An 18980-nucleotide genomic window follows, 5' to 3' on the forward strand; every position below is an offset into this window, starting at 1 on the left:
GGAGGAAAGATAGAGGTAGAAAGGCATTCTTCAGATTTGGCTAGCAGAGGTCCATCCGTCACTTCAGTCAAGGCAGTTTCAGTGAGGTGATGGGAAACAAGACAGCAGAAGCTAGACTTTGAAGAAAAGATCAAAATGCAGTGGGTAAAGAGAATGTGTGGTAAGAGAGGGGCTTTTTAAAATGAGAACAAGTTGATTTAGAATGCTTTTATGCTGAGGGTGAAAAAGCCTCAGGATGTAGAGGCTGGAGATACGAGAAGGAAGATGACTGATGGAGACAGACAGCTGAACAGAAAAAAGAGACAGGCTCCTGACCACACACAAGTTCTTCTGTTGTCTGCTCGAAACGTGAACATACATCCATCCTTCATCTCCAAGTGTTCAAATAAATACTTACCTCTTATCTGGTATTTATCTCTAATTATTATTTGAATTATTAACATCATTTGTGTTACTCATCTCACTATTTTTACAGAACAGCAAATGGAGCATTCAGTATGAAAAAACCTGCATGACTGTGGGGAGGCACTTAACTTCCATAAGCCCGTTTCCTTAGCTACAAAATGGGATCATGTTATTACTACAACATTATAATACTGCACAGAGATAAAGCCTGTGAATGTTGTGGTTGAAATCACTGAATTGAAAAAGCCTTAGAATAAAGACAGCAGTGCGTCTCATGTGATCCCACAGTACGGTGTTGGGGATGGCACCTACCTGGTTGGTCCACGGAACAATCAATCAAAATAAAAGTGGGTTTTCTTCCTACGTTACTAAAGGCATACCCCAATGACACCAATTCCTCTACCACTGCTACTTCGCAGGTACATCTGTTCCTTGGTTTTCAAATTCAGCAGGATCAGCTGGTTCCCAGCTATGTACATCACAGTGTTGCTGTCCGGAAGTTGTAGGTTGGCCCGCTTTCTGCAGTCATAACCAAAGGAATGTCTGAGGGGAAACCGCTAAGGAAATGAAGTGAAACAATGTAACCATCCTGGAGACAGGAAAAGTAACATGAAATACATATATTTTAAAATCCATACTCTTCGAGTATTCCAGGTTTGAAGCAGTTGAACTTTACTTTGAAACTTAGAATTTTTTTATGTATTACTAATGCAATTTTATTCTTAAATTAGGTGAAAAATCCTCATACTCTGACTTAGTTAACATTTTAAATTTCTTAGGGAAAAACCACGTGGGAAGCTCTGTCAAAGTACATAAGCCCAAGCCCCTCTGCACACGCAAATAGGTCTGGGAAGGTATCAGAGAATGTATATTTCAGGAAAAGCTTCCAGTGAATCTGACATACCACCCCTTTTGAAAAAAACAGGCTAGAAGAAAGCTAACAGCATGACTTTTGTCAGTAGTAACTTGTTTCAAGGCCAAAAAAAGAAAAAACCCTCAAGAAAGAAAACTCCCAAGTTACAAGATTCAGAGTGAATTAGTTTTAGTTACACTGGGATTGAAACAGAAGCTGTAATAACAACGTGTTCTATTTCTATGTTCAAAGCAAAATTGAGTTAGGAAGTACACCATTTCTACCTCTGTAAGCACACCTTTTATAAGAGGCCAGTCAGCGGTCCAGGCCAGTCAGTGGTCAGAACCGCTGCCCACCTGAAGGTAGGCATACTCAATTGCTAGCCACGGGCCTTAATGGAAATCGTCTCCTAACTATCCATGCCTTACAAACCTAATACTATAAAGTGACGGCAAACACTAAACCTTCTTGTCAGTCATCCCCACCCTTACATTTCTTCACAGACTCTTATGCTCCAGACCAACTACAATGCGTTATTTTGTGCCCCACTTCCTCAGGTTGTCTTCTTGGATAACTCATGTGATAAATAATATGACAGTACTAATGCATGACAAAGGCCAAATCAGTGTTTCAAGAAGGGTAATCAATGACTTAAACTTGATAGGCATTGAAAAAAGGATGCCAGGCTGGTAGAGGAGGCAAACAGGGGTAAGAGGCACTTTATATCATGTCTCACGAAAGGACAGCCAGAAAAGCATCATTTCTCTGTATGGTTAGTTGGCATCAAACTAAGGCTTAGTTTAAATTAAGATCATGCATTTCTAGCTCAATTTCTTAAAGGGCCAAGCTTCTTAGAATTACCTAAGACAGGGGTTGGCAAACTTTTTCTGTGAAGGGCCAGGTAGTAAATATTTTAGATTTTGTGGGCCAGATTGGCTCTGTTGTAACTAATTCTGCTCTTGTAGTGTGATGGCAGTCAGAGACAACATAAATGAATGAGCGTATCTGTGTTCCAATAAAACTTTAGGAAAACAAGAGGGAAGCCAGATTTGGTCCATGGGCTGTAGTTTGCCGACTCCTGACCTAAGAAGCTGAAATCCCAAAATTATACACGTGTAACTGGAGTGGATACACCAGTGTGAGAAGATCCAGTGGTATGTTCGAATCGGGAGTCACAAAAGGTATCAAAACCAGCTCCGTATAATCATAGAAGAAGCTCGGTGATATTTTCGTCTTAATTTCCTCCTCTGACTCTTCTGCAGCTGGGCCAGGTGTTTCCACATACTGAGATTCTAAAAAGTTAAAATATTTTAACTAAGAAGAGCATCTGGTGAACCCCAAAAATTATATTTCACAAAGACAGGAGGAATGTACCTAGCCCACAATGCTCTGCAGTAAGTACCACTACCAGCCGGGACATAGGCAGCCACCCACCAGTGCCCACGGGGGTGAAGAGCCACAAGCCTGTGTACATTGGGGTGAGTGCTGAGCCAGGCTCATGGTTTCAGCAGTCTCAAACAGCAGCCCCTAATCAGTTCCAACGGAGAGTTATTCTCCCTAATCTGGGATAGAGCACTCCTTGACCATCCCACTCTCCAGAAGACAGAGCATGAGAGTTTTGTATGTGAGCCTCAGAAATGGAGAATATCATCGCAGAGCTGCTAACCTACTGTACACAATATGTTCCATGCTTTTTATTTTGCCACCCCCACACATCCTGCAAATGTTTCTTACTATGAAACAACTCTTCAATTGGGGTAATTTATCTTTAAAATAGTGACAATCACTGACAGAAAACTAATAATACTTACCTCCAGTACTTGCCACGAAATCATAGTGAAGTGAACTTGAACTTCCTTCCAAATGTTCCCCATATGAGTCATCATCCTCTAAGTATGAGTCTTCCTCTTTAGCAAATGTTTCGTCTGTGGCATCTTCTAAGACTTTGTCATCCTCTTTTGTAGTGGCTATTAAAAATAATTTAATCATTTCTAAATTTTGAATTAAACATTTTCTTATTTCCAAAGTAGCTACTACTTCCCTTTTGTATGTGCTCTAAGTTGAATGAGTTTAATACTCAAAACTTCCTAGAAAAATCATTTTATTTGGTCACTCTTGTAACTTTCCAAAATTCCAAAAAAACAAAACAAAAGCATTTCCTGTGAGTTAATCTCCATTTTCACTTCATCTGCAGTCTATTTCCTATCATTGCATCCTTACAGGAAAGTAAAAGATAAAGAAAAAAAAATTGACTAGTATGCTGCTGTCATTACTTCAATTCAATTTCAATTTTACCAACATTTATTAATATATAGTTGCTTCAGGGATTATAGTATATGTCCCTAACTTTTCACAGTTTACTTAGTATTATAATAATATACTTCTTTTATCATTCCATAGAACAGCTAGTCAATAACTCAGCAAAGACATAGATTATCTGAACAACACTATGGAACATGCTAACCTGAGATTTATAAAATACTACACCTACCAATACAAGGTACCCATTCAAGTGCACATGGGTCAGTCACCAAGATAGATCACTTGCTGGAACATAAGATAAGTTTCAATAGATTTAAATGGATTAAAATAACAGAATATGCATATTCTTTGATCACAACAGAAGTATATTAAAAATAAATTACAGCAAGATATCTGGAAAACCTACAAATATTTGGAAAATAAACAACACACTTAAAATACTATATGGGTCAAAGAGAAATCAACAAATGAATTAGAAAATACCTTAAACTAAATAATAATTAAAATATAACATCAAAATTTGTGGACTGCAGCTATGGCAGCACATAGAGGGAAATTTATAACTTTCAGTACATATATAAGAAAAGAAAAGTCAAAAAGTAATGACCTTAAGTTCTACCTTAGGAAACTAGAAAAAGGAAAGCAAAATAACAATAATAGAAATAATAAAAATGAGAGCAAGAATCACCAAAACAAAAAGCCAACGAACAATAGAGAAAATGAGGAAAGTCAAAATCTTATTCTTTGAAACGATCAACAAAATGTACAAACTCCTAGCTAGATCAATCAAGAAATAAAAGAAGGACAATACTAATCTCCAATATCAGGAATAAAAGTAAATCCTACAGAATTATACAAGCAAATTTAACAATTTAGAAGAAATATATAAATTCTATGAGAGATACAAACTTACCAAATTCACTAAAGAAGAAATAGACAGCCCTCTGTTTATTAAACAAATTGAATTCTTAAAAATTTCTCACCAAGAAAATTACAGGCCCAGATACTTCACTGGTGAATTCTACCAAACATTTAAGAAAGAAATAATACCAATTCTACACAAAATATTTCTGAAAACAGAAGAGACCACAAAATACTTCCCAATTAATTACGAGGCCAGCAATAATTTAGTCCTTTGATAAGAATCAGAAATATTGATTCTTAGTAACTAACAGTCCTACACCCTTGTGAGAAATGCTGGATGGTTTGGCTGTTACCTTTGGCCTAAATTTCTTAACAGGACTCAGTTATAGCAGAAACCCGTTGTTGAGTATGGGGAAGAGTCCACTTTAATATCTCTGCTTAGGTGGAAAACCAGTGAATTGATTCACTCGGCCTGAATTGTAAAGGCTAAGAAGTTGCTCAGATATTTTATCAAGACTGAGAATAAAGTAATGTATCCAGGGGGGAGAAAAAGCAGCTATTAGGTATGTGACTGAACCAAAACAGAAACTTCTCACAGCACCAAGGCAGAGGGTTTCAGGGTGCCAGCAAATTATTGCACGTTATCACTTGGGATCCTAGAACCCATGATGTATGAACTAATTTATGAGCTGAAAACAGCGCCACACGATAAGGCCTGACCCTAAGAGGGCTGACATAAGAAAGGGAAATGCTGAGACAGTGCTAGACAAAGGATAAATATCATTCAATCCATCCATCCAAGAAAATGCTACAAAGGACTAGAAACAAAAAGTAGACAATCCTGTGTCAGAAATGTAGGGAGTAGAGAAAAGTGGAAATGGGAAAACAAGAGAGAAGCAAACTAAAATTTTTGAGAAGAGTGATATAATCATACTTTTTGGAAAGATAACTCTAGTGGTGGTAGGATTTGAGTGGAAATCCTTGTTGTAAGACTGCAAGTAAAAGGAGATAAACATCTAAAATAAAGCATGGTGTGGAGAAATAATGGATTTACAAGACATGTCTCAACTTGGAAGAATTTAATGTGAATTTTGTGAATGAGTTGATTTCCCCAGGACCTTATCTCCTCTATGTAAATAGTCCAAATTAAAATTCTGAAACTATGTTTAGAGTTAGAAATAAAAAAGTCAAGATCTACTACAATACCTAATACCATGATGCCCAATCAAACGAGCGAGCCATCTTTTTAAAATCCTATCTTTCCCTTCTATTTGCAGCCTAGAATATCCTTCCACATATGTTATTCCATTTAATCCTCAAACAGCTCGCAATTAACATTTTAATGAGTGAGATAACTGAAGTTCTATGATTTATCCAAGATTAAGCATCTCTAAATGGTAGACCCAGGCCTCAAAACCAAAGTCCAGCTCTCTTCCCAGTAGAGTGCGTTAGAAAAATCCATTAAAGACTTTGTAGACCTCACAGGAGAGAACACGACCAGATGTGCAGATAGGACATCATCAACGCAGAGTTGTCTATGTGCCAGGAATTGGAGATAAAATGATTAAAGCACAAACTCTGCTCTTTAAGAACTTAAAAGTTTTGTACGGGAGCTAAACAAATCAACCTTTTCTGCGGTATAAACTTAGATAAGTACTCTTTAAAAATTATTTTACCTAAATTTAATAATAAAGAAACCTAGGTGTACATTATACTCGTTACTTACGTGCAGATTGTGAAGCCCTCTGAGACCGCTGTCCGCCACTCTTTGATCCATCTGATTTCTCCCCACCACTATCCTCATCATCTGGTTCCTTCATTTCCTAAGGGCAAAACTGAGGCAGAGAGAGAGGTAAAGCTATGAAATAGAAATCATTAACAGATTTTCCCCCCTAACAAATTCCACAAGCACCAAACACCATGTGTTGATAATCCTATGTTTGCAGTGTCCAAGATGATGTCACCAGCAGGAGGGCAGAGCCACCGTCAGAGTCCTCTGCAGAACAGCAAAATACAGTCAGCTGCTCCCTTTCTCCAGGCACACTTGTGGTGCCCTCTGGTTTCCCAGAGATCCGCAGTGAAACACCACCCAAGTCCATCTTTTCCTGAAATGCTCTGCCATTAAAATAAACTCTCTGCCATCCTTCCTTTGGCTCATCCCCAACTCCTCCTCTTCCCATCAAAGTAACCGTGGGGTTACTAATCAATTTCATTTTTTAAAATATTTGTTGAGAGCACCTACCACGTATCAAGTCTTATGTTAGGCACTAAATTACAGTATTAACTAGAGAGAGATGATTCCTAACTTTATGGAGCTTGTTGTTTAGAAAGATAGATATTAAATAAGCAATTAAATAAAACAAGTGCTACCGTGTTTCCCCGAAAATAAGACCTAGCAGGACCATCAGCGCTAATACGTCTTTTGGAGCAAAAATTAATATAAGACAGGGTGTTATTTTACTGTAAGACCGGGTCTATAATATAATATGACATAATATAATATAATATAATATAATATAATATAATATAATGTAATACCGGGTCTTATATTAATTTTTGCTCCAGAAGATGTATTACAGCTGATGGTCCTGCTAGGTCTTATTTTCGGGGAAACACGGTACTAAAAGGAAAGAACAGGGTTTTGTGGGCATGTGTAGCAAGAAGATTGAACCATGCCTGGGGGTTAAGGAAGAGGTGTTTGAGACCCCGGTGATGAGTAGGAGCCAGCCAGGCATAGAATGGGAGAGTGTGTCAGGCAGAGGGAACCTCGGAGCAAGGGTTGCATCTGTGAAGGCCCACAGCAGTCTAGTGGCTAGAGTAGGAGAGTGAAACGGCCGTGACGAGGAGGCAGGTAGCAGATCATAAAACTGTCTCTAAGCTTGGCTAAGGAACTCAGCACTTATTTCTGTGGTCATTGAAAGCCATGGAAGGCTTTTAAGCAGGGAAGTGACACAACAGGTTGTCTCTTGTCCTCTCTCTATTGCAGCTCTTCATGTATTTGAAAACACCTACTGTATCTTCCTCTTAAGTCCTTCACTTTTCCACACTAAACATCCCCTGTTTCTTCATTAGGCAGACTGTCAAGTTTTGAGCCAACCCCAAGGAAGTGGGAAGAAAAAAAAGAGTCATAGTGCAGTGATGCAGGGGGGTGAGCTGCGATAAGAAGGTCATCTGGAAGCCAGATAAAAGGCTCCCCACGGTGACATTACTCATATTCATTCATTAGAGTTCAGGGTCAGTCCTCACTCTCAGGAGCTCAAACAGACCCCCTTAGCAGTGTGCCAGAGCTGGTCACGATAAGACTCGTAGACATTGTTGTGTAAATACACTTTTTACTTTACAATGTGAAATACAACTGTGGAGAGAATAATAATAGCTCATGTTTTTTAATGTTTTCCATGTGTCAAACACAACTCTAAGGATTCTACACATCCTGTTTCATCTATTTCTCAAAACGACTCTGTGTTAGGTGTATTTTAAGATGAGAGAGCAGAGAAGTTACTCTGAAGTCTTCCCTCTCACCGAACCTATGCAATTGTCTTGCAAGTCCTGTTGCCAAGTGTCCAGTGAGTAAGCCTTTTGCATTCACCCCCTCTCTTCTATTGCCACTGTCACCTCCCTAGTTCTGGTCTGCATTGTGTCTCAGCCCCACCACACCACAGCCTCACACCTTGTCTCTCCCTTCTCTAGTCCATTCTCTGCACTGCCTCGTGTATTTCTAACGCACAGCTTTCAACGCGCCACACTTTTTGTTTAAAGCTTTTCCTGATTCCTCATGGCTATAGAATAAGAACTGATTCCTTGGCATGGCACAAAGGTCCTTCATCATAGAGTCTGTAACTCATCTCCTGTCACTTTCCCCCTCCCTACTTTCTCTGAGGCCCCTTCTCCTCCTCAAAAGTTTTAGTCAGTAGCCACCTAGGACAACTCACAATTGACTGGACACACTGAGTACTTGTATGCTACTATATCTACTTGTATGCAACAAGTATTTCTTGTGTACCTACTGTGTGTCACTCAGGCTCTGCACACGTTACCTGCATCATCCTATTTAATTGTAACAAGCATTACCATCTTCCTCTTTAGAGAGAAAGAAATTAAAGCTCAGAGGGGAGGAGGTACCGGTTAGCTCAGGTGGTTAGAGCATGGTGCTACGGTTGCGTGTTCAATCCCCGCATGGGCCACAGTGAGCTGCGCCCTCCTTAAAAAAAAAAAAGTTAAAGCGCAGAGGGGTCACTTTGCCAAGTGTCACATAGCTAAGTGTGGGGTGGGGGGTGTCTTGCTGACCAAGGAACCCAGACTCCTTGCCCACCAGACTCCCTGCTCTGGCTTAACTGGGCCTAACTCTTAACCCTACTGCCTGTCCGCCTGTCCCGGCCGTATTGAGCTCCTTGCAAGCAGGAACTGTGTCCACCTGAAACCACAGTGTCTAGCTCTATACCTGTGAGCTCACTTAAAATGTTTGTTGAACTGATCCGAAGAACGAAGAAATGTGTCTCAGCAAAGCCTTGGAGGATATAGGTTCAGCCTAAGAGAAGTCCAAGTGGGGTTCACCGCTCCCTGACTCGCTAACAGATTTGAGGGGGAGGTTCTGGGAACTACCCGGCTGCTGGGGTCCAAACTTACCTAAGGCACCGACCGCCGCCGAGCGTTTATACTCACAACCATCTGCCCAAGGTCTGTTTACTGCGGTTACCACGGCGACGCCACCCCCGCCTCTTGGAGACCGGCGCGCCGTGAGGCGCATGCGCCACCCAGAGGCTGTTTTTGGAGACGTCCCACCGCGGAGTCTCTAGGACCGTAAGTTTCACTCGCCCTTTGGTCCCGGGTGTTTGGCGGCCTGTGACTCTCGTTCAGGGCCAAAAGGAAATGCCCAGAGTTATTCTACCAGTTTATTATCCCAGTTTAATTCTTATATAGTTTATATAATTATTATAATTATCCTAGGGATGTTATATTGATAGTTAAACGAAATGACTTTTGAATACTTTCGAAGATACCTGCCGGATAATACAAAATGGTCCCAAAGGAGCCCTGATTGTGCACTATCATCAGCAGAGATATATCGGGAGGCTATTTTTGTTTTGTTTATTTAGTTATTTTACAGTACGTCATCTCTGCTGGCCTTTAAGAGTAAATAACATTTTATGACGTGGGCATCTTGGTCTAGGATGCTGGGTGCAGAGTATAGGCCTAGTTTGACAGACTTCTCTGTTTAGCAGTTTGCTCTTCAAGTGCTCTGTGGTACCTCCTACTGATTTTTAAATACCTAATGTTATTGGTTACAAAACATGGTTTTAAAATGGCTACAACATCGTAATAATATGTGACAAAGTACTTTGTATTCAGAATATATATAAAGGATTAAATTCAATAAGAAAAAAAACTAAGCGCCTAATTTTTCAAATGGGCAAAGGACTTTGAATACTTCACCACATCAGATATATGAGTGGTCGATAAATATATGGAAAGAGACTTAACAGTAGTCCTCAGAGAGATGCATACCACAGTGCACACACTCCACACTCACTGGAATGGGTAACATTTTTAAAACTGCCAGCCCCAAATGTGGATGTGGCGCAACTGGAACTCGCAAACACTGCTGCTGGGAATGTAAAGTGGCACAACCACTTTGGAACACCATTTGGCAGTTTCTTTAAGAGTTAAACATATACCAAGCCATTCCATGTCCAAGGTATTTACCCAAGAGAAACAAAAACTTGTGTGCAAACAAAGCCTGTACATGAATATTCATAACAGCTATATTCACAGTAGCTCCAAACTGTTAATAACCCAAAATGGCCACTGACAGGAGAATGGATAAATATCGATACAGTGGAATACTACTTAGAAGTAAAAGGGAAGAAACTGATAACACACAACATGGATGAATCTCAATTATGGTGCAAGAAGGCAGACATAATTGCACACAATGTACGATTCCATTTATATAAAATGCAAACAAATCTATGATGACAAAAAGCAGATTGCCTAGGGCTGGAGTAAAGGGAGGGACACAGTGAAAAGAGACAGGAGAAATCTTTTGGAGATGATAAAAATGTGTCTTAATTGTGGTGGGACTTTAGTATGTACCACCAACTGTCAAATGTCAATTAATTGTTCTCTTTAAATGGATGTAGTTTATTGTATATAAATTATTTCTCAATAAAGTTGATAAGGAAAAAAATAGCTGCATATTTTGTATTTATTAAAGTTGCCATAATGTTATATAACAACTTTCCAAAAACTTTATTACCATGAATTTGTTGGGAATATTGAAATGTCCTCTTTAGTCAAGTATTACCCAGGATATTTTTTTAAAAGACCATTATCCTTGCTATTATTAAATGGCATATCCAGGGTGTCTGAAAAGTCAGAAAACATAGGATAAACTTACTGTTAAACAGTATGTTTGTTACATTTTCAAATAACATGCCCAATATGTTTTCTTCAAGCTCCAAACATCTTTTTTAGGTGAAATGTCTTGAAATTTAAAGCACTGGGTCCAATTGTTAATCTGAGAAAAGCACAATAAATTCACTACAGAATCTCTTTTAAAATCTGGAAACACAGAGGAAATAGTGTATTTATCTGTACACCAAAAAACTGGCAGTCATCATTACTGAATGTTTATTGTGAGTCACGTCTTGTTCTTAGCATATTTACATACATTACCTCACTTAATCCTCACAACCCTATAGGAAAGATGTATCATCTCCGACTTTCAAATGGGAACGATGAGATTAATTTGCTCAAGGGACACAGCCCAAGCAGCAGAGATAGCATTTGAATCCAAGTTTTCTGATTGTAATACTTGCCCCCTTAGCCACTGGGCTGTATTAATTATTTCCTATAAATTAGGAGCAGTCCAATGATTGCTTTGAAAACAAGCTTCAAGTCTTGGCTTTCCTTCTTACAAGAACTCTGATGTGGGCAATTTACCTCACCTCTAGGATTCAATTTCCTCCTCTGTAAAGGTGGGTGGGTGGCATTTAACATCTAACTCATAGGTTTACTGTGAGAGTTAAATGAGATAGCGGGGATTCTGCAGCTTAGCACAGTGCTTGCCACAGTAATGGCTCAATAAAACACAGCTGTCATTGTGGTGCTTCCATACCACACACACTGGAGATGGCAGCATGGCATAGGCTTTGGAGAAAGGCTGCCCACGTGCCCATTCTAGTGCCACCACTACCTAGTTGTGTGACCTTGAGAGTACTGACCTCCTTGTACCTGTTTCTTTATCTGCAAAATAAGGATAATGGTACCTAGTCTCATAAAGGTGTCATGAAGTCATGTAAAGGGGCTAAAACAGTGCCTGGCACTTAGTAAACAGTCAATTATTATTAAATTCTGCTAACCCAAAGGATTTCGCTCTACAGTGTAGAAATGATTCTACCACAACTGTGAATTTCATTATCAATCTAGTTTCTCTCCCAAGCAGCACTCTGAAGAACTATAAATATTATTAAAGTTTAGCAAGTGATTAGCAGCTTTCTGGGGCATACTGGAGAAGTAGTATGTTATCCAAAAACCTGAGTTGAAACACAAGAAACACAAGTAATCTGAGTTTGGACTCTTAAAAGTAAATCCAAATATAGTACGTCACAAATACAGCTGAGTTCACCCTCTGCATGCTATGGATCAGTGGTGTCCAAACTTGGGCATGCATCAGAATCACATGAAGGGCTTATTAAAAACAGACACCAGAGTTTCTGATCAACAGATCTGGGGTAGGGCCCAAGAACTGTCATTTCTAACAAGTACCCCAGCTGATGGTGACGCTGCTGGTTGGGGTTCATACTTTGAGACCCACTGATGCAGTTGGCTCTGAAAGCTGATAAAAAGGGCTTTTAAGTAGTTTAACTGTTAATTAAAACCAAACATTCACCAAAATACGATCTGGGGACGATACGTATCTTTGTAATGATTTTTCGCAGACTTGGCTGCACACTAGAATCATATTAGGAGGTTTTAAAAAAAAGGACTGATGTTTGTGTCCTGCCCCCAAAGATTCTAACTTAATCGGTATAGAGTGAGACTTGGGCAGTAGAAGTTTTAGAAGGTCCCCAGAGGACTCTAATGGCAGCCGAAGCTGAGGAGCACTGCTGCAGATGGCCTAAGAAAGAAAGGCTCTTTTCTCTACATCTAATATTCTTGGAGATTTTTCAATCTACTTTTGTATTTTATCAGCAAAAACAAACATTAACAGGATAAATACTTAAATGTTAGTCCCACAGGTTGCCAGTGAGCTAATGGTAAAAGTTTTTTGCAATGCTTCTCAACTTTGGCTAAACATTAAATCACTTTGAGCAGCTTTTTAAAACACCATGCCAAGGGCTCAAACCCCACCCCACCCCCACGCCAGGTAGTCGGTTTGGTGGTTTTTAAATGCTCCCAAAGTCCAGAATCATGGCTTTTGAGACTTAAAGGAATATAAGGGGGGAAAAAATAAAGAGCCAACCAGTTGAAGAACATTAAGGAAAATGCATGTCAAAAGAATACATTCACAAACAAAGCAGGTAATTGACTTTTCAGTTACATAGGGAATAACACCAAAAGGTTTATATCCTAGACAAGGATAGTATTTATTAAGTACCAAGTTTCAAAAAGTGCAATACAAATGGAAGAATCTGCAATAATGCAAATGAATACAGATGACTTCACGTGAATAAAACCAGTGATACCAGAAAAAACTAATATTATTTTTTGCTACCACAATGAAGAGGCCCGAATGAAAGCTGCATAGGACACTTCCAAGAACGGTGACTTACAACTGCAGGAGGAGGGAAGGTGTTGTCTGAGAAAGCTCCCCAAGTGTGCAGGTTCAGTGTGCTCCCCCCACTCCTCTCCCACCTCACTTAGGTTGAGAATCCTATCATACAGCCAAGGGGCAGAGATAATTTAAAAAGCAAGTTTAAAATAGAAACCAATGAAACCATATGACTTCTCTGATATGTGAGATATAAAACTGAAAGTAACAAAGAAACAAGACAAACAAATAAAGAAACAAAAATGCACAGACACAGACAACAGTTTAGTGGTTACCAGAGGGTAAGGGGGGAGGGGGCATAGTAGAAGAGGGTAAATGGAGTCAAAAATATGGTGATGGAAAGAGAACTGACTCTGAGTGGTGAGCACACAATGTGATATATAGATGATGTATTACAGAATTGTATACCTGAAACCTATGTAATTTTACTAACCATTGTTATCCCAATAAATTTTAATTAAAACGAAAAATAGAAACCAATGTCTGAGAGCCAAGCAGGTACCTTGAAGAAAGACCTACCCTGAACTCTTAGATTCAGGGCTGGGAAAATTGATAGCAACTTTTGTTACTCAATTCTGTTTCAAACACTAAATATACCAATAAATCAATGTTACTGAATTTAGACATTTGAGCTCAATGATCATTCTTTATTTGCTGTACATTACCATTACTACGGACATTTTCACATTTAAAGACTAAGGTATGTAAGAATTTTACAATATATACAATCACTCTTACCTGCTAAAGCAAATATAAACAAACACTCCCACGCTTACTTTTTAAAGCTGGATATTCCATTTGATGGAAAAAACAATGGACTACAATGACTTGCCCCAAAATAAGAAACTAAAGGGGGTGTTCAATTTTTTGAAAGCCCGACTTTAATCACACAGAGGTATTTTATTGTTAAGCCATATGCAAAGCAACTTTGTTCTTCAGAAAAAAATAAAATAGAGCAACAGATGAGATATACTAGACAAAGAAAAACGATGATAAAGGTAATACTGTATTACTCAAAAGAAACCTTGAAATACTTATAAAATTATTAGATTCTAAAACTTTAATGTCCCTAGAGCCAAAATTTTATTCAGAAGAGGGTGTAGGTTGTTTATTGGAAATCTATTTGAAAAAATCAAAAATAAAATAATTGCTTTATTTTTCATTCTTTTAGTACTAAGTCACAAGATCTTTTCAGGTTTTATCTGAAAGAAAGACGTTGAAAACTTGAGAGGAGGAGCAGGGGAAGGGGCGTGGAAGCTCAAAAAGAATATATCACTGAGGAAAAACTGTAAAACTCGACTTCACTTATGACACATGGGTAGAAAGAGCAAACCAACCTTCTTCATTTTGTTTCTCAATCTGTTGAACAAAGATACAAAAAGGATTAAGAAAGTACTCAGAAATATGAGACCATTCAAGATTTACAATTAGACCAAGTACACAGAACCAAAGTTATCCTATGCCGTGGAATGGTACTGATAATTAAATTACTACGGGCAATTTCTATTCTCTGAGACACTCCCAAATAACTGATTCCCTGGTCAACAGATATTCTTATTTTTAAAAATTACCAATTTTTTTAAAAAAGGGCAAATCCAGTACTTTATACAAATCATAGCTACAACTTTTAAAAATAAAGAGTTGTTTGATCTTCTAAATTAAATTAGTTCCTAAATTCCAGAAACGAAGGCAAATTATATAAAATAGTTTACTTTAAAGCTCTTTTTAGAATACATAAACAGCAAAGGACAGACAATTGGAATATCTTAGTCTATCAATTAACTTGGGCTGTCAATACTCAATTTTTATTGAAACACTCACTATTTAGCATAATTATTAAAATTAGTAATAAGAATAGCAAAGATTCCCCCATATTAGACAGCTGTTAGCTCAAGTTCGCAAATGTAAGGTTTATGATTTTAAAGATATCCTCATAATTTGCTTTGACCAAACACTCAGAGGAACTATGTTTTGCTGTATTACCAGCACAGAAAAATGCCTTTTGAAAAAATTTTGGATATAAGATGCTTAGTTTCTATATATTCCTATAGCAAGTCAGAACACCACGGCAAACTGGGGTAAAGTGACATGGAAAGTGACTGTCCCCAGGGCTCTGGCTAGCCCAAGCCCCACTTAGCCACAGCAAGGAATTAGGGAACCAGTATTTCTCAGAATACCTACAACCCATTCAAGGCATGCCTGGGTGTCCTGCCATACTATTTGGGAGGCTCTGCCTGAAACCAGTAATTTCTAGTCTTTAAAGATTGTTGAAATCAAATCCTATTGAATTTTACCTTAATCCTTAGTTACCCTAGAAAACAAAAAAAAAACATATGGCTTATTTGTTTTTCTAATGAAGATGAATTAATATCTTTTTTTCTATTTTATATCATCTTTAGGATAACAGGAAAAATAATTAAGAATTAAACAGCCACCTTCCACCCTCACCCTCCTGCCTCTCCATACATTTCACAACTATATTTTACCTCATACCTTTGCTCTTGGATTAACAGGTGTGAATTGCCCACTTCCTGAGGTGGCATTTAATGGAGAACAAGAATTACTAGTAGCCCCTGAAGATCTATTTGTGAGAAACAAAAAACAATGAGAGAGTAATCCATCATTATTAACCTTCAACAATTAACAATTGTCAGTAAGACTGACAATTCTCAATACTGACAAGAGCTTGAAAAGGGATGGCTGACTTAGGTCCAAATGAGACAAATTATTTGTAACATATTTTCACCAATCTGAGTTGTTTTTTTTTAATTAATACTTTGTTTTTTAAGAGGAGTTTTAGATTTACAGAAAGATTGAGTGTAAAGTACAAAGAGCTCTGATATACCCCTCAACCAGCCCCCCCACCATTGCCCCTGTCATTAACACCTTGTATCAGTGTGGAACATTTGTTACAACTGATGAGATAACATCGATGCATTATTTTTAATTAAATACATGGGGTTCGTGCATTGTGCTACACTCCTACATTCTACGGGTTTTGACAAATGTATCTACCATTACAGTACCACACTGGTAAGTTTTAAACATTAGATGGGAAAAAGGGATGGGTGGGGCAGGGGAGGAAGGGAAGAAGGCCAAGCCAGTGGACAAGAAACAAAACCTGGAGCAGCACAGTGCAATAGTAGGCATGTTGAGTGGAGACAGAAAGCCAGGTACATCCCTAGTGTCACAACTTACCAACACGTGACCCAACTAGGCAAATCACACAGGTAGCTCTATCAGCTTCAGTTTCATTATTGTAAAGGAGGAAAACACTACTGATCAATTTACCCACCCTGTCATATATTATCTCCTAATTTCATAAACCATAAAGTATTCTATGTACAGAGGGTGCCAAAAATATGTATACACATTTCAAGAAAGGAAAACTGTATTAAAATGTAAAACTGAATATATACCAGTAACAAAAGATGAGTAAAAGTCACGTTTGACTTCTGCAATTACAAGAGGTGCTCAAAGTGGTTACCATCAGAGTCCAGACACTTCTGATTATGGTGAACTACTGCTTGAGCAATGTTGACCAAAGTGTCCACTTGTATACATTTTTTTGGCACCGCCGTTATGTGCCATTATCCCATTTTTGTTGTTAATTGCCAACCCATGCTTTTCTACTTAATGAAGGCTTGTTCCTCACTCCCATTCTTTTTCCTCCAAAATTCTCCTTTGATTATTTTCTCTAGGTGAGTGAGCCTCTCTGAAACTAAGTCAGATATTATGCACTTCCTTTTCTCACAAAGAGAATAAAACACATACCACATTCTTGATTTTTTTTTTTTAAGTAACTATTCACATTGTAACCCTACCTTCTCGTATTTATCCCACTAGTAGGAGAGACAGTACTGCATTTTGAGCTTTCTGGGGCTTCTGCTCCTGGAATAGATACTTCAATTGTCCTCTTTCCTCCTTCTGAAATTAAAAAAACAAAATATTCGTTTCATTACCATTCATTAAAATAAAAATTAAAAATTTTATTTCTGTCGCACTGCAATTTCACATTATAAATTGGGGGGGTCTTTCTATATTTTTATCATTATGGCCCACAGATACACTTGAAGGATGCTTTTTTAAAAATGAACTGTGGGACAAGAAACTTTAATTACTAGTGTCAATTCGGTAGCATGCCAATTCATAGAAAGCCAGAATCTTCAGATGAGTGGTATCATGTCACATCTGGAAGTGAAAAACAGAAATTCAGAGCTAGTCTTAAAGAACTTGAGATTTTTGTAAAATGCAGCTTATGTAAATATTTCCCCTCAAAAAAAAAGAAACAGAAAGAAAATGTCTGAAGTCATTCAGTAAAACTTTAAATCTTCTAAATATATGACATTATTATTGTTACTGAAGACATTAAACAGGAGAGGAGAGTTGGCTGAAGAGCTCACATATGGCCAATGGCAAGTAGAACTAGGTACATTTTCAATATTTCAGAAGTAGGTTATCAATCAACAAATATTTACTAAGTATATACTAATGAAAGGCTTTGTCTATCTCAGTCAGTTTCGCAGAGGCTCACAAGAATCACTGCTTAAAACCAGTGATTTCTGGATTTTAGGGCATGATGAAACCCCGTTTAATTTTGTAACATATACCTTGGCTACCCTGGAAAGCATAAGAGGTTTTGCATGGCATATGATTTATTTTTATCTTTATGACTAAAGCCCAAAGAGGTTCCTGTGAAACCAAGAATTGTTACATAAGCAAAGAGTATCTTCAGCGATATAAACACTGGAATAGCAAGAACACAGTTGAAATTTACGAACTTGCTTTTGAACTGCCAACAACAAATCACATTAACTTATTTGTGCCTCAGTTTACTTATACAATATCAGCTCTGTCTACTCTCAGGGTGTGTTGGGAACTAAATGAAATAACAGGAATGAAAGTATTTTTACCTTAAAAATTATCGAAACAGAAGATATCTCATTTAATCACAAAATTATTCTTAAGCGTAATCTGCTTTATTTTTCTTCATTGACTTAGCACTGACATTAGCTCATATATTTATTTAATTATTTGTTTATTGCCTGCTCCCCAAACTGAATATTAATGTAGTCGAGCCTAGCAGGGACTTCTCCTGTTTGATGCAGTGTCCCCAGCATCCAGAACATGGCAGGCAGGTAGTAGGTGATCATACCTACTGAGTGATTTAAGTTATTCATCCTAATCAGAAGTTGCTCCTAGAATGAATAAAGAGGAAGGGCCCTGGGGAAATGCATTATCTGTCATTTTCCAGTAATTTCCAAAAGAGTCTGCTTTCTGGGTCTGTAGTTTTAAAAAGGAAATAACTTTTAAGACAAAAAGTCTTATTAGCAGATACCTTAAAGGTCACCTACCTTGACCAGCCAGATATGAATCTTTCTAAAACACGAATGCTTGAACACCTGAGAGAATACACCACTTACTGATACAGAGTTTTTTTAATTCCTGATAATCAGAACCCTCTAATTATAATACTGAACCCAAATCAGTCTTTTTATAGCTTTCATATAGCTCTACCCCTTGAAGATCTTAATAATTCAATTTTTGGCTAAAGAGCAACTTGAGATCTACTTTGTTTCATCAGTACCTTTTTGAATGTGAATACTATGACAACTAATTTTTCAGTTACTGTTCTATTATTTAGAATCCCCTCTCGTTTTTCACAGTCCTAAACGTAACAACAGAATAGAAAGTTTAATTTACAAATAAAAATGTTTTAATGACTTTAACAGAATACTAACTTAAAATTTGCTGATGAAATTCTGAATTATCGTTTTGATGTTTATATTTTATAATTAGTCTCAGCATATGTCCTAAATGAAT

The 18980-nt window shown here is 37.9% G+C and overlaps 2 protein-coding genes across 6 annotated transcripts in view; both read right to left on the reverse strand.

The window, feature by feature from the left end:
- CFAP44 (cilia and flagella associated protein 44) overlaps positions 1–17084 on the reverse strand; it is a 102059-nt gene extending 84975 nt beyond the window's left edge. For 2 of the 3 annotated variants that reach the window (XM_033126709.1, XM_033126727.1), the window contains exons 1-5: positions 9011–9066; positions 6111–6219; positions 3070–3225; positions 2391–2550; positions 786–948 (exon numbers count right to left, since the gene is read on the reverse strand). In XM_033126709.1, coding sequence (XP_032982600.1) covers positions 786–948; positions 2391–2550; positions 3070–3225; positions 6111–6204 — 573 coding nt within the window. In that variant the 5' untranslated portion in view covers positions 6205–6219; positions 9011–9066. Of the gene's footprint in view, positions 1–785; positions 949–2390; positions 2551–3069; positions 3226–6110; positions 6220–9010; positions 9067–16981 lie in introns of those variants that run through there. The other variant, XM_033126720.1, reaches the window with a different exon arrangement.
- Positions 13784–18980, reverse strand: part of SPICE1 (spindle and centriole associated protein 1) — a 47688-nt gene continuing 42491 nt past the window's right edge. For all 3 annotated transcript variants that reach the window (XM_033126810.1, XM_033126821.1, XM_033126829.1), the window contains exons 16-18: positions 16982–17084; positions 15651–15738; positions 13784–14516 (exon numbers count right to left, since the gene is read on the reverse strand). In XM_033126810.1, the coding sequence (XP_032982701.1) occupies positions 14463–14516; positions 15651–15738; positions 16982–17084 (245 nt within the window). In that variant the 3' untranslated portion in view covers positions 13784–14462. The remainder of the gene's footprint in view (positions 14517–15650; positions 15739–16981; positions 17085–18980) is intronic.

This window comes from Rhinolophus ferrumequinum, chromosome 2 (assembly GCF_004115265.2).
Source record: "Rhinolophus ferrumequinum isolate MPI-CBG mRhiFer1 chromosome 2, mRhiFer1_v1.p, whole genome shotgun sequence".
Lineage (NCBI taxonomy): Eukaryota > Metazoa > Chordata > Mammalia > Chiroptera > Rhinolophidae > Rhinolophus > Rhinolophus ferrumequinum.